This window comes from Watersipora subatra, chromosome 11 (genome assembly GCF_963576615.1).
Source record: "Watersipora subatra chromosome 11, tzWatSuba1.1, whole genome shotgun sequence".
Classification (NCBI taxonomy): Eukaryota; Metazoa; Bryozoa; class Gymnolaemata; order Cheilostomatida; family Watersiporidae; genus Watersipora; species Watersipora subatra.
In genome coordinates, this window is record NC_088718.1 from 26,358,817 (window position 1) to 26,385,999 (window position 27,183).

Sequence of the window (27,183 nt, forward strand, 5' to 3'; positions counted from 1 at the left end):
TCAGCACACCGATGGCCAAATTTGAATTTCAGGCAAAATCTTTGTTGATATAGCATTGCAAAAAATATTTCGTATGGACAGGGCAAAAAAATAATTGTGTACTACACCGTAGGGTGCACTGTATTGTGATTCCTTGAACTGTTAATAATCTAATGAGTTTAATTTTATTAATTTTGGTCAAGTTAGACACCATTAAAGGGAGATTATCTACAAGTATCATCAATTGTCACATTTTTAATAAAAATAAAGTTCTCTGATCCGAACTCCCTCATACTCACTTTTCTAAAGGCTTCTCTAGAACTAGTTTTGGTAATATTGCAGTCTGTGTTTATCACAAAGGTAAAGGTCTAGGAGGTTACACTCGTTATGATTTCTCATGAAAATTGCTAGAAGTTGGATAAGCTATTTCTGATCTACCTGCCAGCAAAAATTGGAACAGCTTAGCTATTGCGTACAATAAAGTTATAAAGAATAATGAGTAGGTAACTCTAATTTTGCAAAAGAAAACAGTGAACATAAGAAGACAGGTAGTACAAATATAAAGACAGGTAGTGGACATATAAAGACAGGTAGTACACATATGAAGACAGGTAGTACACATAAAGACAGGTAGTGGACATATAAAGACAGGTAGTGGACAGATGAAGACAGGTAGTGGACATATAATGACAGGTAGTAGACGTAAGACAGGTAGTAGACGTAAGAAGACAGGTAGTAGACATATGAAGACAAGTAGTGGACGTATGAAGACAGGTAGTAGACGTATGAAGACAGGTAGTAGACGTATGAAGACAGGTAGCAGACATATGAAGACAGGTAGTGGACATATGAAAACAGGTAGTAGACGTAAGACAGGTAGTAGACGTAAGACAGGTAGTAGACGTAAGACAGGTAGTAGACGTATGAAGACAGGTAGTAGACGTATGAAGACAGGTAGTAGACAAAAAAGACGGCTGATAGACATACGCGGCTGGATTAGGGTTCTTGCTCTGAAGCCACCTGTAGAGACACTCCTTGTTGAAGGCAGCAGTGATGTGAGTGGTAGCCTGGCTCTTCTGAATGTTAGCTATGGTGCTCGCTTCTTGTACGACCTCAAGCATTCCAACATCTCTGCCCGAGGAGAGGCAGCTATACGGACTCAACCTGTCAACAAACTGAGGCATAAGCCTAGACAGATCCCCACATTTTAAGATGCCAAGACTCGTGTGAAAGAAAGATGGGTGACGCATGAGGAGAGATTCTCACCTCAAGTCAAGACCCTGGGAAAGCCATATATTGTCCATAATATGAAGAATTTGCAGAGTCAGCATGTCCTGTCTCAAGTCTACAAATGACAGCATCAAATCAACCTAAATGACTTGGTACGGCGAGTCTTACAACGCGGATGCCAATAGAAACATTTGACATTCTGCAGGATGAGTAGCGGAAATAATGAAATTTTGTCTCCATCACAGGCAAGTCATCACAGGCACGTCATCACAGGCATGTCATCACAGGCAAGAATACAGAAAGTACCACTGACCATCTCCATTCTTGAAAATAATCTGGATTTCATCTCCAAACTTATCTCCGTTTTCCCAGACCAACAGAAGTGGCTTCATCTTAGATTCCATATACCGACATTTCTCTATCCTGTAAATTACACTTGCTAACATTAAATGTGTCTCAAAAAATTAAGTTGTCACCCACCTGCAGCTTGCATTCGGCATGCTGATAAATATGACATAAAGATACTGGTTTAATCCTTTTAAATTGGACTCCAATAATATAGGATGCATCACACTCACACTATATATTTGCTATGAGCAATTATCCAGAAAAAAACACAGCCCAGTACATACACCGCTAAAATTTTGCTCATTTACACAGACATTCCATTTACATGCGACAGGCGAGTTTAACTCACTGTAGAGTAGATAGCCTTAGAGCAGGATCAAGCGGGGAGGAGATGACTTTAAAGGTCTCTGACTGTTTATAGCTGTCCAATACCTGTCTCATGGCCTTGAGCACAGTAGGCTTGGGTTCCTGGAGTACATAAAGTTTCACTTTGCAAAATAAGAGGGAGGAGTGAATCAAACACAACTGCCGGCGTTTAGCACTGAATACTATACATTTTCAACTGAATAAAGCATTACAATATGGAAAGGCCAGCAAAAAATCCCTCCTTTTTACTGAATTGCACAATGCACTGCTCCAGTAGAACTCTTAGTAAAAGCAAATGAGGAGACAAGGAGAGAAGAGAGGTTATAAAAATCGATAATAGACGGACATCAAACAGGCCAAACAGAGGTACAGAAAAAGCATGATAAGATGGACAATTACAATAGCGCGAAAGGTAATGAAAAGAAGCAAGGATTGAGAATGTATTGTGGAAAGCAGAATCGGTGAAACATTGGTGATGGAAACATATGGCTAGAGAGAAGAGCTACTGCTGGAGATAAGAGACATGACTAGAGCAAAGATATACGACGAAAGAGAAAAGATACAGCTAGTGAAGAAATGAAACAACAAGGAAATCATTGCAAAAATGAATAGCAAATAAAAAAATGAGGACTGGACAAACAGACAGACCTTCTCTGCTGAACTTTTCACTAGTCTGTTAATAGCAAGGAGCTTGCTGACAGTGTCATCCTGCGTTCTTAGAACGGCTACGTGATCAACAGAACCCCGACAATAGGCCTCAAGAATTAGTCCAAATCTGATGGAAACTGAGGCGGTATGCATCTCTGACCTATAAAGTGTTGTATAGCATCAGTATAAAGACAAAAAATCTACTAAACGCTAAGACAATATCTGTGAAGACAACTCTTCAAGCCATCCCAGAAATACAATTTTCACTGATTTTCCCTTTTTACTTTTTCACTTTTAATATTTTCTTGATTTCTTCTGTCAGAAAGCCAAAAAACCTTTTCAAGATGTTACGCACTTAGTGTAAATCCTCGTGTATAAGCCGCACCTTAAATTTTAAATAAAATTTAAAGGTTTACAGGGGCTTTACACGAGGATTTACAGTAACTTACTTGAGCATCCAGAACAGGTAATGTCCCACTTTCCTATTATGTATGGCGCGTTCCAGAAGAAAGTAGACGAGATCACAATCTAGATACGATTCAAACTTGAGAGCCTGGACAAGCTGCAGGAGGTACCGGCACAACTCGGTGTCACTGTAAATAATAAAAGATATCAGGTGTCCGAGATTTTGGGGAACAATGCGGCTAGCCATTCCTCTGTCCCTATATCCTCCATTCATTATGTAGAAGAAAAGCAAGTCATTACATGAGCCAAATAGGTAGCTCGAGTTTTCACTAACCTGATAGACTGTCTAAGAGAGGTAACGGCGAAGTTTCGCACCCTTTTATCAGGATACATGCAGTCGAGCAGCTCAAGGGCTGTGTCTACACTTACACTTGGCCATGACTGAAGCAGTGCCTGCATCTACACACATATATGATCTTATTGTAGTTCCATCAAAAAACTGCTGTAGAACTAATGTATTAACCTTTTATGTTTAGTATGTTCGACTTGTAACGCATCAAGTTAAAGTATTATATTCAACTATAGCAGATACAAGCTCAGATGATGATAGCCAGAGGGGATATTTAAAAAGCTACAAGAGTGCTTTTGTTTACATACATTATGGAAGTACATACGTGTACCTTATAGAAATGGTCACAGGACACACAAATTATGTTTAATTTAAACGGAATAATTTACATGCATGAGGCATGCTAGTGCATAAGCAATGGCACAGGTCAATAACAAATGAGCATTGCTGTTGTTATAGTTATGTAGTCGTCTATTTGCTAAGATAACTCAAAACCTTAGCCGTGGACAACACTTTTCTAACACCTAATTTCATTTAATCCTTAATAAAACCCTTTTAAAACACCGTAATATTAGAAACAAAGGTGAATCACACTATTAATAAAATTAAGGGTCCATAGTTAAGGAAGTTAATTCTTCAGATACTTGTTGTTAAGGATATTAGGACACGTTTTACTAAGGATATCAGGTTTACAGAAGATGTACATGTAATTAGAGATATGAAGCAAGTTTACCTTGAGACATGAGATATGAAGCAAGTTTACCTTGAGACATGATCCTAAGAGTAACAGAACTTAGTCATAGTTCTTGTTCATACATTGATACTTGTTCATACACTTGATACTGTTTATTTTCTATATGAATATTCCACTCATTTCAGGTTTTCTTTTCTCTGTAAAGCTTGCTTCCTTGAGATAACTACTTGATGACTTCATCTATTTTTTAAAGAGTTGATCTCAAATGTTTACCCTCATGTTTATTCGATATCTCATTCCATTTTCCACAACTACTATTACTACTACTATTACTACTACTATTACTACTACTATTATTGCTACTACTATTACTACTGTCACTACTACGACTACTATTACTACTACTACTGTCACTACTACTACTATTACTACTACAATTACTACTATGACTACTATTATTACCACTACTATTTCTTTTAATCAATGATTTTAAAACTGTAAAAGGTATGAAGCACTGCTTATTATGATTTGAACACTGTGGAACAGAACTATGTGGATATGAACTGAGCAAATATATTGATTTATAAAAATGTGATGTTTTGAAATGCTTTGTAAGTCGCATGTTAAAAATCCCTTTATATTTTAAGTTAAATATTTGCTCAAATTTCATGTCAACAAACTTATTTCAGAAGTGATCATAATTCAACGTTTGGTTGTACTTTTAGGAGTTTTAAAACTCTTAACTTTTTGAGAATATTATGATTTTTATAAAATTGATTCATATTGGTTGAGCAAATCAAATCAAATATGCCACAGCTACATATTTGGAATTGTCTCCTACTGTACAAATGGCTTGAAGAAATAAAAGCAAAGGTTTAAATCGGATGCACAGACAAAGACCGCTGCAAGCGTATTGATAACTCTAGTAGACATAGTAGTAGAGTTCACGGGGCCAAATGTTCCTGATGATTTTAATGGCTATAACTGGACACAGGGTTTAATGGCTATAACTGGACACAGGGTTTAATGGCTATAACTGGACACAGGGTTTAATGGCTATTACTGGACACAGGGTTTAATGGCTATAACTGGACACAGGGTTTAATGGCTATAACTGGACACAGGGTTTAATGGCTATAACTGGACACAGGGTTTAATGGCTATAACTGGACACAGGGTTTAATGGCTATAACTGGACACAGGGTTTAATGGCTATAACTGGACACAGGGTTTAATGGCTATAACTGGACACAGGGTTTAATGGCTATAACTGGATACAGGGTTTAATGGCTATAACTGGACACAGGGTTTAATGGCTATAACTGGACACAGGGTTTAATGGCTATAACTGGACACAGGGTTTAATGGCTATAACTGGACACAGGGTTTAATGGCTATAACTGGACACAGGGTTTAATGGCTATAACTGGACACAGGGTTTAATGGCTATAACTGGACACAGGGTTTAATGGCTATAACTGGACACAGGGTTTAATGGCTATAACTGGACACAGGGTTTAATGGCTATAACTGGACACAGGGTTTAATGGCTATAACTGGACACAGGGTTTAATGGCTATAACTGGACACAGGGTTTAATGGCTATAACTGGACACAGGGTTTAATGGCTATAACTGGACACAGGGTTTAATGGCTATAACTGGACACAGGGTTTAATGGCTATAACTGGACACAGGGTTTAATGGCTATAACTGGACACAGGGTTTAATGGCTATAACTGGACACAGGGTTTAATGGCTATAACTGGACACAGGGTTTAATGGCTATAACTGGACACAGGGTTTAATGGCTATAACTGGACACAGGGTTTAATGGCTATAACTGGACACAGGGTTTAATGGCTATAACTGGACACAGGGTTTAATGGCTATAACTGGACACAGGGTTTAATGGCTATAACTGGACACAGGGTTTAATGGCTATAACTGGACACAGGGTTTAATGGCTATTACTGGACACAGGGTTTAATGGCTATAACTGGACACAGGGTTTAATGGCTATAACTGGACACAGGGTTTAATGGCTATAACTGGACACAGGGTTTAATGGCTATAACTGGACACAGGGTTTAATGGCTATAACTGGACACAGGGTTTAATGGCTATAACTGGACACAGGGTTTAATGGCTATAACTGGACACAGGGTTTAATGGCTATAACTGGACACAGGGTTTAATGGCTATAACTGGACACAGGGTTTAATGGCTATAACTGGACACAGGGTTTAATGGCTATTACTGGACACAGGGTTTAATGGCTATAACTGGACACAGGGTTTAATGGCTATAACTGGACACAGGGTTTAATGGCTATAACTGGACACAGGGTTTAATGGCTATAACTGGACACAGGGTTTAATGGCTATAACTGGACACAGGGTTTAATGGCTATAACTGGACACAGGGTTTAATGGCTATAACTGGACACAGGGTTTAATGGCTATAACTGGACACAGGGTTTAATGGCTATAACTGGACACAGGGTTTAATGGCTATAACTGGACACAGGGTTTAATGGCTATAACTGGACACAGGGTTTAATGGCTATTACTGGACACAGGGTTTAATGGCTATAACTGGACACAGGGTTTAATGGCTATAACTGGACACAGGGTTTAATGGCTATAACTGGACACAGGGTTTAATGGCTATAACTGGACACAGGGTTTAATGGCTATAACTGGACACAGGGTTTAATGGCTATAACTGGACACAGGGTTTAATGGCTATAACTGGACACAGGGTTTAATGGCTATAACTGGACACAGGGTTTAATGGCTATAACTGGACACAGGGTTTAATGGCTATAACTGGACACAGGGTTTAATGGCTATAACTGGACACAGGGTTTAATGGCTATAACTGGACACAGGGTTTAATGGCTATAACTGGACACAGGGTTTAATGGCTATAACTGGACACAGGGTTTAATGGCTATAACTGGACACAGGGTTTAATGGCTATAACTGGAAACAGGGTTTAATGGCTATAACTGGACACAGGGTTTAATGGCTATAACTGGACACAGGGTTTAATGGCTATAACTGGACACAGGGTTTAATGGCTATAACTGGACACAGGGTTTAATGGCTATAACTGGACACAGGGTTTAATGGCTATAACTGGACACAGGGTTTAATGGCTATAACTGGACACAGGGTTTAATGGCTATTACTGGACACAGGGTTTAATGGCTATAACTGGACACAGGGTTTAATGGCTATAACTGGACACAGGGTTTAATGGCTATAACTGGACACAGGGTTTAATGGCTATAACTGGACACAGGGTTTAATGGCTATAACTGGACACAGGGTTTAATGGCTATAACTGGACACAGGGTTTAATGGCTATAACTGGACACAGGGTTTAATGGCTATAACTGGACACAGGGTTTAATGGCTATAACTGGACACAGGGTTTAATGGCTATAACTGGACACAGGGTTTAATGGCTATAACTGGACACAGGGTTTAATGGCTATAACTGGACACAGGGTTTAATGGCTATAACTGGACACAGGGTTTAATGGCTATAACTGGACACAGGGTTTAATGGCTATAACTGGACACAGGGTTTAATGGCTATAACTGGACACAGGGTTTAATGGCTATAACTGGACACAGGGTTTAATGGCTATAACTGGACACAGGGTTTAATGGCTATAACTGGACACAGGGTTTAATGGCTATAACTGGACACAGGGTTTAATGGCTATAACTGGACACAGGGTTTAATGGCTATAACTGGACACAGGGTTTAATGGCTATAACTGGACACAGGGTTTAATGGCTATAACTGGACACAGGGTTTAATGGCTATAACTGGACACAGGGTTTAATGGCTATAACTGGACACAGGGTTTAATGGCTATTACTGGACACAGGGTTTAATGGCTATAACTGGACACAGGGTTTAATGGCTATAACTGGACACAGGGTTTAATGGCTATAACTGGACACAGGGTTTAATGGCTATAACTGGACACAGGGTTTAATGGCTATAACTGGACACAGGGTTTAATGGCTATAACTGGACACAGGGTTTAATGGCTATAACTGGACACAGGGTTTAATGGCTATAACTGGACACAGGGTTTAATGGCTATAACTGGACACAGGGTTTAATGGCTATAACTGGACACAGGGTTTAATGGCTATAACTGGACACAGGGTTTAATGGCTATAACTGGACACAGGGTTTAATGGCTATTACTGGACACAGGGTTTAATGGCTATAACTGGACACAGGGTTTAATGGCTATAACTGGACACAAGGTTTAATGGCTATAACTGGACACAGGGTTTAATGGCTATAACTGGACACAGGGTTTAATGGCTATAACTGGACACAGGGTTTAATGGCTATAACTGGACACAGGGTTTAATGGCTATAACTGGACACAGGGTTTAATGGCTATAACTGGACACAGGGTTTAATGGCTATAACTGGACACAGGGTTTAATGGCTATAACTGGACACAGGGTTTAATGGCTATAACTGGACACAGGGTTTAATGGCTACAACTGGACACAGGGTTTAATGGCTATAACTGGACACAGGGTTTAATGGCTATAACTGGACACAGGGTTTAATGGCTATAACTGGACACAGGGTTTAATGGCTATAACTGGACACAGGGTTTAATGGCTATAACTGGACACAGGGTTTAATGGCTATAACTGGACACAGGGTTTAATGGCTATAACTGGACACAGGGTTTAATGGCTATAACTGGACACAGGGTTTAATGGCTATTACTGGACACAGGGTTTAATGGCTATAACTGGACACAGGGTTTAATGGCTATAACTGGACACAGGGTTTAATGGCTATAACTGGACACAGGGTTTAATGGCTATAACTGGACACAGGGTTTAATGGCTATAACTGGACACAGGGTTTAACAAAAAGGCAAAAAGACAAACCCTGAGAACTATATATATAGATTATGAGCCGATTCAGATATATTAATAAAGGTTTAAAAATGCCCTACTTTTTTCAGATTGTCTGTAGATTTTTGGCAGGATGCTGACACATATTGCCAAGGATGGCCACAGGATGGGTCCAAAGGGTTAAATGTAGAAGTGAAGCATTACACAAAGCCGAAGGATACTTTCCAAAAATCAGTGACATCCATGCAAAACCAACCTGTGCCACATCAGAATGGCAGTTCCATCTGACACAGCTGAGGAGCTTGGGTAAGGATTCTCTGTAATTAGTGCTAACATCCAGCCTCATGGCCCAAATCTGCTCTTTCTCTTGTTCATGGAATGCTTGCAGAGGGTCCCTGTTGTCCAGCAGTTCCCTCAAATACATGCCAGCATCTTCTTCAGTCATCTAAACAACATGTAGCATTATGGAAACATAACTCAAACAATATCGCACAAAACAATACATATGTAGGAGACAATAAGCCACTTGACTAAAACCAGCTGATACCCGATTGGCTGCTATACACAGTTCTTACTAGTAGCTATCGATAGTAGCTATTAACTACTATCTACAGTTTTATGTCAATAGGGAAAATACCACAACTCCTGTAACGCTATTTAATATTAACAATTTACTTTTGTATAACTTTATTACGGCTGGATATCTATGAGGAGACTCAAATAAACTAATGGATATGCAGTAAAAGAAGTAATGGAACAAACACAATATATCAATAAACAAGCCTAGTCACTTCTGTGATGAGAAACTGAGTATGCAGAAGCTATCAGAGAGAGCACAACTCCAACTAGCAATAGCGAGAGAACATACCATAGTGTCAACCTGCCCTAAGCAACCGTGGAGACGTTCATCAGACATCTTTTGTGCTGCACAGTCTAGGATGACATCCATGGGCGGATAGACAATGGGCCGGTTTCGGTTCCCATAGTGAGAGAAATGTAATAGGAGGGAGACGGCAGTAGAATTCTGTGGGTTACTAACAACTGTGCCTGTAAATCAAAATTTCCATAGTCAAACATCTACATATGAAGCTAATTTGGTCTGAAATCTGCTGTATATGATAGAACAATAACACGTTAAATATAATAATATTAGAAAATAATATAGTATAGAATATATAATAATTATAATATAATATTATAATTTTGCCATAAGAATATAACATAATTCATTTAATTCATCCCACAGCACAAACAATCTACTGTAACACTGCATCCTTAATAAACACTGCAAATAATTATACAAGCATTAAAACAAATGCATTATATGTGAAAACCTAGAACAAATGTGTAAGATGATTAATGATATTTATGTCGTTATGTAATTGGTTGGCGCTTTTTTATTATATTATTTTTGTTATAGAACTTAATAAAAGCTTATGCCAGGTTGACAGATGTATTACTTGCTCCTATGAATTATGGATGAGAATAAAGAGGATATACAGTTTTGAAGCTGTCTAACGGTTACACATAATTACAAAATGAAAGCAAATGGATTACTAAATTACAGGAACCTTTTAAAATATTATAGGAATCTTGGATACTACAAGATTAGTAGATGGAAACTCTATTATATATATTTCAACTTTATTTTCGACATATACAATGTTTTCTTTTTGCAGCATAGACCTTCCTGTGGAGATAAAAAAACAAAAAACATCGAATTAAATTGAAGGTGTGCGGTTTTCTTAACTTACGTAAAATTACTGTAATTATGGACCCTAAACCAGGTGTAAGTGGGAAGAAAAAAGGAAGAACAAACCAACAATACTACAGTTACTCTACAGTAATTAAATTTAGAAGTTGTGTTTAGTGTTTCATTTTGAAGGAACAAAGAGGTGAGTTTGGAAAGACCTTAGAACGAATTAGAGAATCGAACACTCCCGGAATGGATTATTTACACCATCTACTCTTTTACCAAAGTGAGCTCCTTGATTTGCAGGACTGAAGAAGCATGATGTAGAATGAAGATGTCAGAAAAGGTTAAAAATTGGAAACAGTATCTATTAACTAATGCAAGCAAGCGACAGCATAAACTGGTAGTCAGTGCGCTCACAGTTGTGGGTACTTCTATTTGTGCAATATATGATAAACAACTTTACATTGATTTTAACCAGTAACTACTTGGCTGCTATGAGATCAGATTGCTAGCTAATGCGCATAATCAAAAGAGCAGCCATGACCTACAGGTCTAGAACACCTGACCTTCAAATGACCTCCAGTCATCGAGGTTTCTTTACCACTAGACTCAGACATGTTCAGTTAAGCTTACAGAGCCATTGTTTGTGTAACATTGGCTCTTAAAACACATACACAGGCTCTGATTGAAATAAGCTAAGCAGACTACTCAATATTCGAGGAATTGCTCACATGTGGCGAGTATAAAATGAAGAAGTATTGTTAGCAATACACGGAGAACACTCCAGAACATAGTATGGTATTACCAAGGTGGTTAGTTGGGTTGTCCGAGAAGATGATGGTTTCATCATAAGGCCACATGTGCAGAGTTTTATGGCCAACAGTCAGCCGCGCCTTGAAGTCAAATAGACACAGGTTCACCCATGCCAGAGGCATATAGTCCTGCAATAATATGATACGAATACAGTCTAAGATGAAAATAGCTATACAACGATTCAGTTTGCTTACTTTGACAACCATACCCATATCTCTAAAATATTGAGAGCAATTTATGTAAGGATGCAAAACAGCATACACTACGTTTCCATTGCCTGGATAATAATAATAATAATATACGTAGTTAGTTATAATGTCGAGTTATAATTGCGTGTGCTAAGTGTTTAAACGTACATTTGCAAGTTGCGAATTAACACGAACGAAATTTTTTTTAATCTTGGTTAAAAAAGATAAGGAATTCTATGCGGAGGTCACAAAGGCACACTTCTGTCTCGCGTCGCAGCGTGCTAAACTGCTCAAATCGAAATAGAAATGATTATGTAATATTTAAAATAGAACAGCTTACGTGGCATTATCTTGCGCATCATTCGCAAGCGATGTTTCCATCTTTTGCTAACATAAAATTTTGAGTAAAAACTTGCTTGAATTGCCAAGTTTCTGTCATTTTTATCTATCGGATCACGCAAACTCGCGGATTAACCGCGTCATGAAAACATAGTGATAGATTTTAATAATGTGAGCGACAGGCGCTGTCCTCTCAAACAATATGTTTAAGCTATTACATAGCATACTGTTATGTAATAACAGTATGCTATATTACATAGCATATTATTATGTAATAACAATATGTTATGTAATAACATATTGCTATTACATAACATCATGTATATAACATAATTATACTAAATAACGACTGTGCAAGGTTGTGTATTCTTTTTGTGAGCGGGAAAAGTATCAAAACTGGTTCATGTAATATAAACCACGAGTAGTATATAGCTATACAATACTGACACTGAACACAACAAGATACATGCAATTGTGATTAGTATCAGACACTTTTGAAGGCCTTACAAACAACTGGCATCAGACACCCTATGGGCAGTTGTTGATATTACATACAACAGGATATTGAAATATTATACCTTACTTACTTCTGAATATCACATCTGAAATGTAATGGTAACAAAACGATTGCAACTAGAAAAGGAGATGTTAGGTGACAGCGGAAACTGAAAGCATATCTGACGACCTGCACAGCAGGAAGTCGCTATTAACAACTGGTGGCGTATATCACCTACTTACTTCATACTCATCAGCTATGTACAATCAAGTCTAAGACATAAGCGTGTAGTGTTAAGTGTTTATCTCTGTTTTCATGCTTCGAATGAGTTTGGAGTTGCTTCCACCCTAAATCGCAAAAATGGTAAAATCCAAACACACTCGACGCCATTTTGCTTCACTAAGTTTATAGGAAGGCATTCGTTGTAAGAGTACTTCGACATCATAGAAATGCTTACTGTTGATGGATTACGCATCCTGACTAAGTGCGACTAGTTGGTTACGCATGAATTAAAAAATGACCGTGACCCGAAAGCGATTCTACTTTAACATGTTTTGTTTTGAGGAATGCATGTGAATCTTGGAATAGTTGAAACAGTAGGGTGCGAATTCGTCAGCAGCAGGCAACTCCAAACCCAATCGAAGCAGGGACAAGTGGTGTCTATACTAACAGATGGCGATGAATGCAATGTAGCAGTACTGAAAGCACAGCCGTCCATGCAGTATTTCCATTATCAGATAAGGATACATGCCAACATCCACGCATAAAAAGTGTCACCAATCCAATCATCACTAATCATACGCAATGATACATTTTGGCAACTGCTCCCAAACACTTACATATTTGCAAGTGTCACTAGTCATACACAGGCGCACATGGCAGCACCAGTCACATGTCAGTGACCATTTGTGACACCTAGCAAATGTTAGTGCCTATATGAAATACATCTCACCAGCCCCACACAGTGACACCTATCATATATCCAATAAGGAGAACTAAATGCATATCAAGCTAGACTGTGGGCCTAGGTATCAGTTCGCTTGAGCCATTAGGATATTATTAATGAACAGTAAGGTGCAAAGAGTATTGCGCAGAGGATTGTGCTAAATCGAGCGGTAAAAGAGGAATGAAAATTAGAGCAAGCGGTACAAAATCGTGAGAAAGCAGCAGATATGAAGAAGCGTGAATCAAACTAGAAACCTTTCCATTGGTTGAGGCATCCCCGAGAGCCGTGACAGACTTGTTACGCTTCTTTAGAGTCTAAACAGGCGTAAAACAAGAAGTTATTCTACAGAAGATGGTCGCTAATATCAAGCTGAGCAAGTGTGATGCTTTTACATGCACGATCCCCAGAGAGAATATGATTCAAGGCTCCTAGTAAATAAAACACGGCCAATCCACATGCCTATGAGGTGCATCCTGACCTACTTTGTTGGGTATTCACGATGCTTGTATACTAACAGCATATCTGGGACAATCCATTTTATCGATGAAAACCACAAACTTTGAATAATTAGACTGTTTACTGCAAATAAGAATTTCAACTCGAGAACTTGATGTACAGTGCACCCTCGAGATACGATGTTGATCCGTTCCAAGGTTGGCATTGTATAGTGAAAAAATCGTATGTAGGGGTATAGAAACCATTGTAATTACAAAATGCAAAAAAAATGGTAAAAATCGTCCAAAATTTTATAAAAATGTTGTACATATTGAAAATTAGTAACAAAATAGTATGTCAACTCTAGCTACCTACAGTAGCTGCATTGTATTAAGTGCACCTAGTGATTATAATCTGCAAAACAGTAAAATGCAACATCATGTGTGTACGAAATGCAGTACGCACGGTAAGGAGTTCTTACTATCAAGACGTACGTACAACATAAGCTTTTAATTCACTTCAAATATGCTTAGCTTAATAAACACACATTCAAAGCTAGTTAAAGCTGAGTTTCGGTATGTATTTTTAACTATTTCATTAAATTTTAACTTTTCTTCACTAAAATCTTTTCGCTTCCCAGCTTTTACTGGAGCGTTTAGCGAGTCTGGTTAAAACCTTTTTAAACTTGCATGTGTAACTCGACCATAAAAGTCGTGCGTTGCAATTCTCAAAATCGACCTCTCGTACACTTGACCATATAATGGCCATCAAAAATGAAATTTTATTTACTATACAGTAGTGTATGCACATACTTTTGGAGTAATGTGACTTGAGCTGTTGATGTAGTTTATTATTTTTGGGTCGTGAAAAGCAGAAATTGCCAGGAAGACACAACTTTGCTGCTGGTACAGAGAGTGCTCGAAGAAAATAAGCTAACTTAGTGCGGATTATCACTTATTGAGGATGACGCTTGCTCGTGCACTGTAAATGCTGGTGCAGTGCAGAAAATTGCTAGCTAGCTAACATTTGTAAAATGATTTAGAGAAGTTTGTCTTGAATGAAACATACACAAAAATCAATGTGCCCATACATGCAGAGGTTTGTACATATTTATACCCTAAAGGGCATGGTTTTAGCATCTTCTAGAAAGTAATATGGATGCGTCAACTATCTTGAGTAGCTAGTTATATATGAGTAACATACATACGATAATTTGTATTTACGTAGTAAAGAACAGGCCCATCTGCAAAGATATGGTTAAACAAGAAAATAAAACATGAAATCAAAATGAAATAAATAAAACATAAAATGTATTGAATAAAGCACGAAAAAAATGCCACACAAAGAGGATAAATAATGATATGCATTTACAGTAATGTTGTTATGTACCAGTTCACATCGGTAAATTAACACTTAACACTTTTCTGCCGGATGTAGGTTTTTATGTCTCCTCTACATCCCGTGTATTGCTTTCAACAGCTTATAGTCGTCAGTCGTAAGCTCCTCCTTGTGCTTGCTTTAACGAATTTCTTATTTTTAATAACTGCAATTGTTGATTGGTTGCGGTCATATTCCTTGGCAATATTAACAATACAGGCGTCTTCTTCCTATTTATTTATGACCTCCAACTCTGTTGTCATGGAAATCATTTTTTCTTTGTCTTGTAGAGGGATTATAACGCTAAAAATGAATACTCGCTCTCGATTATGGGCTTTTCACAAAATTTTCCACGTGGAACGCTGACCTGAGAGAAGTCGGTCATCGTGTCTCTTCTAAACGTTGTGAAATGTTTTCAACAAACCGCATTTCGGCGTCTTTGTTATTTCGACGTGCATTGTGAGCACACCAACCGCCAAATTTTAACTCGGGCGAAACTTTTCTCAAATTCGTATGGTGAAATAAAATTCGTATAGCGAGGTGAAGATCTCACGATGTTCAACTTCGTAAGGTAAGAAATCGTATATCAGGGTAATCGTATCTCGAGGGTGCACTGTAATAGTATTACAGTGCAATTATTACAGTCGCAATTACAGTCATTACTGCAACATCATATTAGGACTATGTAATGTGGGGTAGTTTCTGATTGGGCAATGTGGTGTGGTTTCTGATTGGGCAATGTGGTGTGGTTTCTGATTGGGCAATGTGGTATGGTTTGATAAATCTGCTTTCCTAATTTGCGATAAAACCTGATTTTATTGTCTATGTGATGTGCAACATGCAATTAGAAATCTGAATCAACTTTCTCCCACAAACCTTGTTAGCAGACTTCAAAGTGCCAGCCTTCTTTTGGGCTTTGTTCGGCTTGTGTAACTCAGCATAGAGTGTGAAGCAGAGTCGAGACATGCGAGGCAGGTCACAGACAGCGAGGTCAAACTCTAGCCTTTCATTGAATTCCACCATTTTGTCCGAAACAGTAACCTGAGATGAAGGGAAGAGCTAGCTGAACGATATTAGGAACCATTTTGGTGAAGTCGGTAAGAATAAAACATTCATTTACTGGTAAAAGAGGAATTCTAGTGGTGAGACAAACATTTGGTCATGATGGAAAGAAACTTGGATATTGGCACGTGAATGCCACACTGAAGAAGGTGAACCATATCTACACAACTAGAGATTCAATGCATAGTTCAGCAGGGTATTCACTGCTGACTAAAAAACATTTGAGGGTATAAAGACTTTTCTGTCGAGCAGCAATGGTAAATCCAACCTTGATCAAAATATTCCGAAGTTTTATTCTTGCAGGTCAAAAAATTGATCAATTTTTTCTTTTCAAACCAAAATTTAGACTGTAGACAAAAACGAAGTTCTTCACAACAATGATCGGTATTATAGCAATAAACACAATTCGAATATATAGCAAAGGAAGACACTCGTGTACTGTACATACTTCTGCCCAATCGGTCAAAAGTGCTTAGAGTGCGAAGTCTTAGATTCAATCCAAGCCCTTATTCAAACTTATTTCATTAAGTTTTCTGCTATGAAATTTAACAGCAACTCCAGCGCTTACTTGCATACAATTATTGGTAAAATTTTATCGGTATGATTGATAGAAGAGTTAATTGTTTATAAACACATCAATATTTAGTAATTAACGAAATATTGTTCATAAAGGTATTCGCCAGTTACAAGGATATACAACACTTTGATACTTCAGGTGTGCACAAAGTAGCCTTCTTTCTTGCGACTCAAAACTACATATACAACATATATTTACCTGCTTGACACTTACTAAAAGGCTATCTAAAATTGTAATAGAAATATTGCTATACGCTATTATTTACTAATGCAAGTACATATGTATTGTACAATGTACGATGTATATAAGCTGGTGGTGTGAAACTGCACTGGTGGCTTCACGAAAGGGCAAATCTCCAAGAACTATCATTCCCAAAGCTATAAACATTACATGCCTCAGTTCCATGCAAGCTGACATACTTAAGACTCGTAAAAACACATCATTCAGTTGCAATTAATATATTACGGCAGTATGAGCTTTCAAAGATGGGTTTAAAGCATTTATAATGCTCTTAAAAAGGAACAAAAACTATTTGAAGAGAGTAGCACTGATCAATTCTAAAGGGCCTAACACATATCACCTGATGGAAATAAACAGTGGCATATGCTAATGACATCTGCGAAGAAACTCTTGGTTTAATACTTTATATACTAAAAAGATATATGAGAATTATAACTAGATTATCGTAAATTACAGATGAACGAGTCCACGCTGTATATCATTAGTCTGCTGGCAGTTTAGATTAAACAAGACATTTAAGCACAACAAACCAATTAAAATGAATAATTTTTCCAACATATCTGTTAAATTTAACAGGGTTAAGTGTCACATATTGATATATAATATGTGATATATGGTAAACACCTTAACAGATTATAAAAGGTTTGAGACTAGCTACAAACCTCCTGAGTATCTTTCATGTCACAAAGAGTCTCAACTCCATGGTAGATGGCGGCCTTGAGAAACACCTACAAGCATTTTAATCGGCATAAGAGTACAGGATATGAGCATACTTCACTCTAAGAGTACAGGATATGAACATACTTCACTCTAAGAGTACAGGATATGAGCATACTTCACTCTAAGAGTACAGGATATGAACATACTTCACTCTAAGAGTACAGTATATGAACATACTTCACTCTAAGAGTACAGGATATGAACATACTTCACTCTAAGAGTACAGGATATGAACATGCTTCACTCTAAGAGTACAGGATATGAACATACTTCACTCTAAGAGTACAGGATATGAGCATACTTCACTCTAAGAGTACAGGATATGAACATACTTCACTCTAAGAGTACAGGATATGAGCATACTTCACTCTAAGAGTACAGGATATGAACATACTTCACTCTAAGAGTACAGTATATGAACATAGTTCACTCTAAGAGTACAGGATATGAACATACTTCACTCTAAGAGTACAGGATATGAACATGCTTCACTCTAAGAGTACAGGATATGAACATACTTCACTCTAAGAGTACAGGATATGAGCATACTTCACTCTAAGAGTACAGGATATGAACATACTTCACTCTAAGAGTACAGGATATGAGCATACTTCACTCTAAGAGTACAGGATATGAACATACTTCACTCTAGTCTAAGAGTACAGGATATGAACATACTTCACTCTAAGAGTACATGGTCACAACGAGCTCAGCAAGGTAAATAGAAGCCAACTCAACTTTAACCGAATGCAGCTCATACAAGTGTTCATTTATAACTCAATTCGGTTAATTCTATCAGAGATTATGAATAAAAGTTTAAAGGTTGACTTGCAACAAAATTCACATTAAAATTATTTGGTATCAAAAGATTTACTATGTCTTACTTTGCTGTATTGTAGGTGCAAAATATGTGGAAATGTGATTACAAGCTTTTAAAAGCTAAAAAACGAACAGTTAATCGCAGCCACACGAGACCGCCGTAGTTTGGAATCTCTTTCCAAATTGGCTCAAATGGGACGTAGTTGTACAGGATGGCTTCTGTTTACATTTTCACACAACCTCATTCATCGAAATAATTTCACAAATATACTTCACTCATTCAATAAAACCATGTCTATTGTTCTTACGTGTCTATTTTATCGTCATTGTAATGCTGTCACTTTCCGCCCTGATAACCTATAACCTACTGTAAAAATTTTGTTTAAATTTCAACCTTAGCGCGAAGGAGTACATATCATTGTCTGATAAACATGACGAGCCTGTTGGTCACCTGTGACAATCGAAAAATGCTGCAAAAATTATTTGTGAAGTATGGGTCACATGATCAGATTACGACTAGGCGATTAGACCAAGCCGAAACAAAACTGTAAAGTAGTGAGTATCTATATGTAATACGGGGGTCTTCGGTAAAACCCGAAGTGTTGGTCATAAACTAGTGCTACAAGAAGTTTTATATTGAGCCTTTTATTGGCCTTTCAATTCACGTGAGAACATCACGTGACAAAACAATAACCAAATGTAATGACTACGTCAGAGAAATAAACTGATTCCAATCTATGGCAGCTTCTCGTTTTTGAGCTTTTAAGAGCTTTTAATCACATTTCCACATAATTTGCACCTACAACACAGCAGAGTAAGACATGGTGAATCTTTTGATACCAAATAACTGTAATGTGAATTTTGTTGCAAGGCAACCTTTAAAGCGAAGTATTTATTTTAAATCTTAACTTTTGCATTTATTCATGAAACAGCAGCCCTCCAAAAAGGTTTTTGAAGTGAGACAAGCACATATCTACATAGCTTATGGTACATAGCTTGCGCTACATATTCTAAGTTTCCATACAATGATAGCAGGGTTGGAAAAAAACCACGGTTTTTATGAAAAAACCAGGTTTTTTTGGTTTAGACCGGTTTTTATGGTTTTTATAATTTTACCAAGGTTTTTACAATTTTAAGTCGAATTAACATCACTTACTATAACTGCATGATTGGGTATTGAACATACATTTGTGGAATCATCTGTTAAAGATGGTACTGTGGGAGTTGTTAAGGGGAAAAAAGAGAGAAAACATATGGAAATTTCAGAATGAGTCTTAAATCAAACATGATCGATGAAATACAGAGCAGAAATCTTATCACATAAAGTGAATATTTTACATATAGCTCTATGTATAAGTAGAAACTTTAATCCCATTGATTAGTCGTGTGGTAGTGTAGAGCAGAGCATAATGCAGATGCATTGCTAGTGTTTGGAGCAGTGGCAGATGACTCAACTACTATCACTTGAATATTAGGATCACTGTCTAAATTGGTGTTTTCAGCTTGACATTTTGTTACATGAGCTTTAAGCCTATATTCGTGATCTCACGTTACGACAGCACACCTATTACGTTTTGCCTTAAAACCTTTGCCTTAAAACCTTTGCCTTTCAAAACTTTTCAAAATACAACAAACTTGATAAACTGAATTGTAACAATCCAACTACTTTGGCTTGTGAGCAATAAATAAAATATTAGTTTGCAAACTTGAAGCTTTTGCCCAAAAGGACTTTATTGTTTTAATTTCAAATTATAAAGAATCCTTTCTCACTGGCCAGACTTGAGAAAGTATTTATTCATTATTAGAGTCGATGATTGGATTAGTATATTTCACATGGTTTTCATATTTCATCAGTAAAGAGATCATCATATCACTTGATAAAAGCAATTGAAAATTAAATTCACTAGGATTTCATGTAGTTTCAACTTGAACTCTGCCATCAATTTGCTACTGTGTCCTAAATAAACTTTTACAGCTGATAATTACATATAATTGCATTTCTACCGCGCATGAACCACTAGGAGCTTAAAATATTATGTTTTTCACAAAAAATAATGAAAAAACCGAAAAAACTATATAAACCGGTTTTTTCGGGCTGGTTTAAACCGGTTTTAAACCACTCGGTTTAAACCGAGCCAACCCTGAATGATAGTGTAGCAGCACCTAGGTATGGCAGTGCCGAGGTGTTATGATATGTTGACAAGCAGATCATATTGCCATAGGGCTCGACAGGGCCGACCGATGGCTTATTCTAAGGCATGTCTGCATATGAAGCAACAGGAAAGGAAGACCTATGCACATACACAATTGCGACACCATTGGTCGCTAAGGCCATTTCCTTGGCACAAAGATAGCACACCGTGTGGATATTTCCCTTGCATTCAGTGACACTGAATCATGACACAATGAGAGAGAGACACGGCTGTTTCCAAGAGGGCATTGCAAAGCTATAAGGAGTGTCTCATTACGCTATTGTTGTATGAACACTTAGTAGCAGCTTGTGACCCACCCCGCACTCGTCCACATCCAGCTGGTTCACTCCAACGACCTTGAAACTAAACTTATCACTGATGGTCCAGAGGTCAGCATTAGGCAAGCCTTTTTTAGTTTTATTAAGCCTCGGCGCAATAGGAGGAGGTGTTACTTTAGGAGATCGTGGGACTGCCTCTGAAATAAACATTATAGCCATCTACAACATCAAAAACAGCAAAATAATGCTTGAACTCAAAAGTTTTAGAGAAGCTTTAAGAGGGACTAATCGATATATATAAATCCCAGTGTTTGTCTTTTTGTTAAACCCTGTGTCCAATTATAACAATTAAAATCTAACAATGTAAAGTTCACACAGCACTGGATTTGATCCGAGGACCTCCAGATTTAGAGGCAGAGAACTTAACCATGACACTACACGGAACATTGGATTCATTGGACAGAGTCATTACATTGGGTCGAATACTCACGCTTGCAGCACTTGCGTGGGATTAAAACTAGCACTGTTGACCGTTGTGTGTAACAATTGTCAAGCTGGCCCCAAACACAGGTATTGTTTTAGTAAAGATCTAGCTTTCCAGGTACGTAAGTTACTCAAATCATTAGGTAATTATTCTATAACACGTGAAACGCCGCGGGCATTCACCTAGTGTCAGCATAAGTATAAATATACTCCAAATGTACAGCACAAACATCAAGTTTCCATAAAGCGATGATACCTCAAATATTGAGTTTACTTATATATGAAAATGAGGTGTAGTCGGTGGGTCGACTACAGTTGCATCAAAAAACTGAAGTGATTGATTTACTATTGGTGCATTCCATGTACACAATCAATCACACCATCTAGATTCCAGCATATCTGACAATGGTTACTGCAGCAGCAACTCTCGCTGTTTTTGCAATTAAGTGGCAAGTGGGGTGGACTGATGGGGCTCTCTGATTGGCTGCTGGATTGCAGAGATTCAATTATACTTTGTTCTAAATGTGTTATGAAATCAGTTGATAGAATAAAAATAACTTGATAAGCAGCAAACGGAATAACAATACAGCTTTGCCCAAAAATCATTAATATTCTGACTCGTATTCTGTGTTTTTAACATATTTGACAATTGTACCATATGTGTATCTAAATACAATTTTGCTATGATGTGTAAGCATCACTATATGGGGAAATTCCAAACACACTACCTTGATGAAGACTCTGTAGCAACAAGACAGACACGTCAGATCGCTAATTAATATTAATAAATCAAGCTGTAGTTTAGATTTGCTTTCACCTAAGCATGCTCGACCTACCAAATGACCTATCTTGTGCATGTTGTCAGAGTCGGAAGGCTGTCTATCACTACTTACTATTGACATCTGATTTCTTTAGCACTATCAGCTTAGCAGCTTCTTGCTTAATTATACACCGGTATATGTAGGTGTATTTATATAAGGGTCTAGGTTTGCCATCACCATCCGGTAGGAGGTACTCTTCCCGTCCTACAATTTTTAGCACATGCTCGTCGGTATCATAAACGAACTTGTGACGACTAGCCTGACTCTGTTTCCTCAGTGCACCGTGAATCACATCCTCTGGATAGACATCGGCACTGATGTGGAGTCTACAAGCAGTGAAACGGTAAATAACAACATTAAATCAGCAGAGCAAAAGAATTGATTATGTGCAGCAGCATGGAAAGTGACTCCCTGAACGGCATGTAAAACACGTGCTGGTCTTGAGCGATGTGTTAGTCATTAAATCTTATTAATTCGCTTAGATCAAATCGTATGCGGTGCCCAGGATAAGTGGTATTCAGGCTGGACATCAGTTGAAAGAACTAGGCTCTACTAACTTCTATTGTAACTAAAAATATATGACATGATGTAAAGCCAAATTACTTCTACGCTTCAAACTGATGCGATGCTATAAACCCATAACCATTCTTTTGAGATTTACATGCAACTAGAGTTCAGCGATCTCTAGCGTTAGTCTTTTTTTGTTAGGGTATGAAGAGGTTTGACCCAAGAGAAAATGTGGCACAGCTACTGCTTGAAAAGCAGTTATGGAGGCGCTAATTTTCCCACCCAATGACAGTGCCTGTAAGCAGTCACAGTTACAGCGTTGTGGAGCTACGAAGTAAAAAGCAGTGGTTTTTGGAGTGCTCAGTGATCGTTAGTGATGCAATCAAGGTAGTAATGAAGCAAAAGCTGTTCCTGGTGAATGCTTAATTGTCCATGTCAAGTAGACCTAGAGAACTATGTATTACACACTTGAGTGATGCAATCAATTGCTACATCCAGCCTGCACCCAGCATGCTACTCTCATACACCAGCCAAAAGAACTACACGTATAAAGGTGTGCCAATGCAGCAGCCTGATTGAAATTTGGTAGGATGAAGCAGTTGAAGTCAAAAGCTTGAAATTGAACAATTTTGTTCAAGCTAAATCTAGCCCAATCGTGAGTATCAATGCTCCAGTTTGGTTGGATAATATAACTAGCAAAACACTGATTAATAAATTTTTTCACATCATTTGTGTGCTAAAATACAGTTGTATTGAAATAACATGGAGTATCATTAGTTGGCAACTATGTCGCATCATCAGATTGCATCAACTATCTCACCAGTGTTTTTGTCCTGAATTTCCATTTGGTAATCAGAGCAAAAAGTCTCACACATTTAGTTAACACTCCAATTGGTTTGAGATCTGAGGCCTTGGAAAACCAAAGTTGGACTGGAACAGGAAACATCACTTTCAAGAAACAGCAACTCTGCAGTTCTTAATGAATGTAATTTTGCTACTTTTTTCATAGTCATAGAGAATTCAGTGAGAATGTCTTTCAGTTCTATTGAGAAAAGCAACATGGAGCAGATAACTCCTCTATTCAACATTCATAAAAGGCTGGTTAACACTGTATCGCCACACGTCGGGGTGGCCATCTCGGTAATTATTCGTCAACTGATGATTCGAACTGATGATATCGCTGAAGCAACAGGGAAATGGCAGGAAACATTGCAGTTGTAACTTTCCCGTTATTTCGCCGGGTATCCTCAAGTCTATGCGATGTGCAACACCTGGACGATGGTGATTGGCTGTAGCGAATCGCTTCATCTATATTTTCTGTCATGGTGGCTGCTACAAGACTAATAATTCATCGTTTTAGCAACTGCCTTGTGCAATGAGAATGATATGTTGCGGACTCTTCCGAAATGCAAACGATGGGTTTGTGATAGTATGAACAATTTTATCACAATTAATGTTGATGGGATTAATGGTAACGTAATGCGATATAGTGTGGACGAGCCTTCAAACAGACAGCTGCAAAACAGCGTTTCTACTGCTCACTGAAGCTTACCTATGAGTGCTGTTGTTGCCATTGTGGTGTGTATGATGAATTTCAACAAAAAACTTGTTGTCATCTTCTTTCAGAGCATTTTGGACGCGTTGCCAGAGGTCAACATCCTCGCACACATCTGGTGGGTGCATGAACGATATAAGCTGGTCCAAATCCTATGTAAAAAGTTATATGATAACCAACTGATTTCATGCCATGTTCACGATCAATGGTAAAACAAAATAACACATTCCTGGGTTGTAGCATCAAGTAGTCAAGTCATAAAAACTAACTAATAACATAATAGAGCAATTGACAAACTAAGGTAAGTACCCGCACAGAAGCCTTTTCATCATTTAGTCTCTCACAAAGCTGTTGACTATCTCGTCTGAATGCAATGATCTCTTCATCTCTTAGGGACTCAAAGTTATGCTTTCCTGTTATATATTTATACAAAAGTGACAATCTGATGACAGCCATGTGACTACACAACGCTATACAACAGAAAATAACACAACATAAAGGCGGAACCACATCTAAAGCAGTATGACCCGGTATGAGACAGCACTACAGTACTTGTAACTCAATTTATGTCACATGAAGTGCAATATTGTCCCATGAAAGGTGATCGACCGAAATATAAGGTTACTAAAAAGGTAACTAAAATGTACTAACTATTAAGATCTAACAAACTCTGCTACCAACAAACAAAAGCAAACTAGCCAATGAAATACTCTATATGAAATTCAGTTCCCACAAACAAGCTAGAGAAACAGGGTAAGTAAACTAATGATCACACGGGAGATCTGCGACAGACTGAGGGTCTATTTTATGCTGATGACTCAATGGTTTCTTTCCTGTTTTCACATATACCTGTATATGATAATTCTGGTGTATTTCTAGTAATAGTGCATAAAAACCAACACAAAAATAGATCTATTGCAGTTTAAATAAGTTGGAGTTATCCCAAATTCAACCAAATAAAATGAAGTAAAATCAAACCAATCAAAGCTCCGATTTCGGACTCGAGATCTTTCACGGGATCACGATGCTCCTTCTTGATGACTTTGAGCATAGAAAGAAATGGTTGGATGGTAGATATTTGTCTCTCCTCGTCCACTATTTCCTGTCTCACACCAAAGCTGTTGATGTAGACAAATATGTAGTTTTCCTTGTCCTTGAGCAGATCATAGAGTGGATAGTAGCTGGCATCCTTCCAGAGCTTCTGTAAAGAGTTACATGGGCAATCTTAGGCTGGACTGATGACACATTTGCTTGTTTATCTAACAAAGCGAATCTCAGTATCGGGCAAAATCATACCTCTTTGACTTGGTTCACCGTGTTCCATCTATTAACGGTAAGCTGGATGTATATCCCGGTGGGCAAAAGGCAGTCTAACTGCACATCGTTAGTACCATATATGTCATCATCCCTGGCCCCCTTGCTTATCAGGGTGTCAACGTCTCCGATGCTGAATGAAGGTAATTATAAACATGGTAAAGCGCTACTTTAACACTACCACAGAAATAATAATGCTCAGAAACAAATGAGTGAAATGACGCCACTAGTGGCTATCGTTGCTATAGTTGATATCATCTATTGCATTCAAGTTGCAGCATTACGCGTCTCCATTCTGTCAGTCTCTTTACAACTACAGACGTCCTAACGGCACTTTCGCTTGATCTGAGCATTTTAACCGTGATCAAGTTATGTTGATTTGATGCTGTAAACATTATGGCAGTCAGATCACCTCAAACATCAAAAACAATGGCCGACGGTGAAAAAATACTGATACCTTCTGATACAATCTAAAATTTTGTGATTTTGTGCAAGTTCATCTTTAAAGGTTGACTTGCAACAGAACTCACATTACAGTTATTTGTTATCAAAAGATTCACCATGTCTTACTCTGTTGTGTTGTAGGTGCAAAATATGTGGGAATGTGATTACAAGCTCTTAAAAGTTCAAAAACAAACAGTTAATCGCAGCAATCACGAAAACGCCGTAGGTTGGAATCCCTTTCCAAAACAGCTCAAATGGGATGTAGTTGAACAGAATGGCTTCTGTTTACACTTTCATGCAACCTTATTCATTGCGAGTTCATCTTTAAATACAAAACCACTTCCTATTAGTATCTATAAGTAATAACAGTCTATGAGGTTGTCATTATTGCTGGAGTTCTTAATCTGAAGCTTACCTGTCAAGCTGGCAGGTAATCTCGTGAACATTCACACTCAACCAACTATGTTACTATCAAGACAGCTAGCAACTACTTTGTCAAATGTGGTCTGTCTCCAACTTATAGGTCAGCGAATGATTACTACAAAACTGCTCTACAAATTAAGAAAGTTTAAGTACCTGCTAAGAATCATGATGTCATGTATAGATATTCATGACCAGTGCTACAGCAGATACTCAGATTGTCCGCTTGGAGGTTGCGCAAGAGCCAGTAGCCAATAGCTGATACTTATCAACTGCAATTACCTACAGAAGAAATAGCAGCAATGTATGATGCTCATCTTGAAATGAAGCATTCGAAAATTGCCCGTACATAACACTGCGATATTATTGCTGAAATTTCTCATCCTCGATACTGTGATATTGTTTTTGACATCTACCCACCCTGCTACGAAGATATGGTTGGAAATATACACATTGAATTTTAGCTTGTACTAAACAAATCTGATTATGGGATTAGAAGCTGAATATTAATCAATAAAATTACTTAA

The 27,183-nt window shown here is 37.9% G+C and overlaps 1 protein-coding gene across 2 annotated transcripts in view; it reads right to left on the reverse strand.

The window, feature by feature from the left end:
- Positions 1–27,183, reverse strand: part of LOC137408903 (phosphatidylinositol 4,5-bisphosphate 3-kinase catalytic subunit delta isoform-like) — a 53,567-nt gene that overhangs the window by 18,531 nt on the left and 7,853 nt on the right. Inside the window, exons 2-21 of one of the 2 annotated variants that reach the window (XM_068095525.1) lie at positions 26,813–26,938; positions 25,775–25,925; positions 25,457–25,679; positions 24,788–24,891; positions 24,476–24,630; positions 22,489–22,742; positions 21,152–21,309; positions 17,766–17,831; positions 16,101–16,265; positions 13,667–13,726; positions 11,436–11,571; positions 9,803–9,981; positions 9,191–9,379; positions 3,311–3,435; positions 3,021–3,164; positions 2,572–2,731; positions 1,907–2,025; positions 1,523–1,632; positions 1,246–1,324; positions 967–1,143 (exon numbers count right to left, since the gene is read on the reverse strand). In XM_068095525.1, the coding sequence (XP_067951626.1) occupies positions 967–1,143; positions 1,246–1,324; positions 1,523–1,632; positions 1,907–2,025; positions 2,572–2,731; positions 3,021–3,164; positions 3,311–3,435; positions 9,191–9,379; positions 9,803–9,981; positions 11,436–11,571; positions 13,667–13,726; positions 16,101–16,265; positions 17,766–17,831; positions 21,152–21,309; positions 22,489–22,742; positions 24,476–24,630; positions 24,788–24,891; positions 25,457–25,679; positions 25,775–25,925; positions 26,813–26,826 (2,768 nt within the window). In that variant the 5' untranslated portion in view covers positions 26,827–26,938. The remainder of the gene's footprint in view (positions 1–966; positions 1,144–1,245; positions 1,325–1,522; positions 1,633–1,906; positions 2,026–2,571; positions 2,732–3,020; positions 3,165–3,310; positions 3,436–9,190; positions 9,380–9,802; positions 9,982–11,435; positions 11,572–13,666; positions 13,727–16,100; positions 16,266–17,765; positions 17,832–21,151; positions 21,310–22,488; positions 22,743–24,475; positions 24,631–24,787; positions 24,892–25,456; positions 25,680–25,774; positions 25,926–26,812; positions 26,939–27,183) is intronic. The other variant, XM_068095526.1, reaches the window with a different exon arrangement.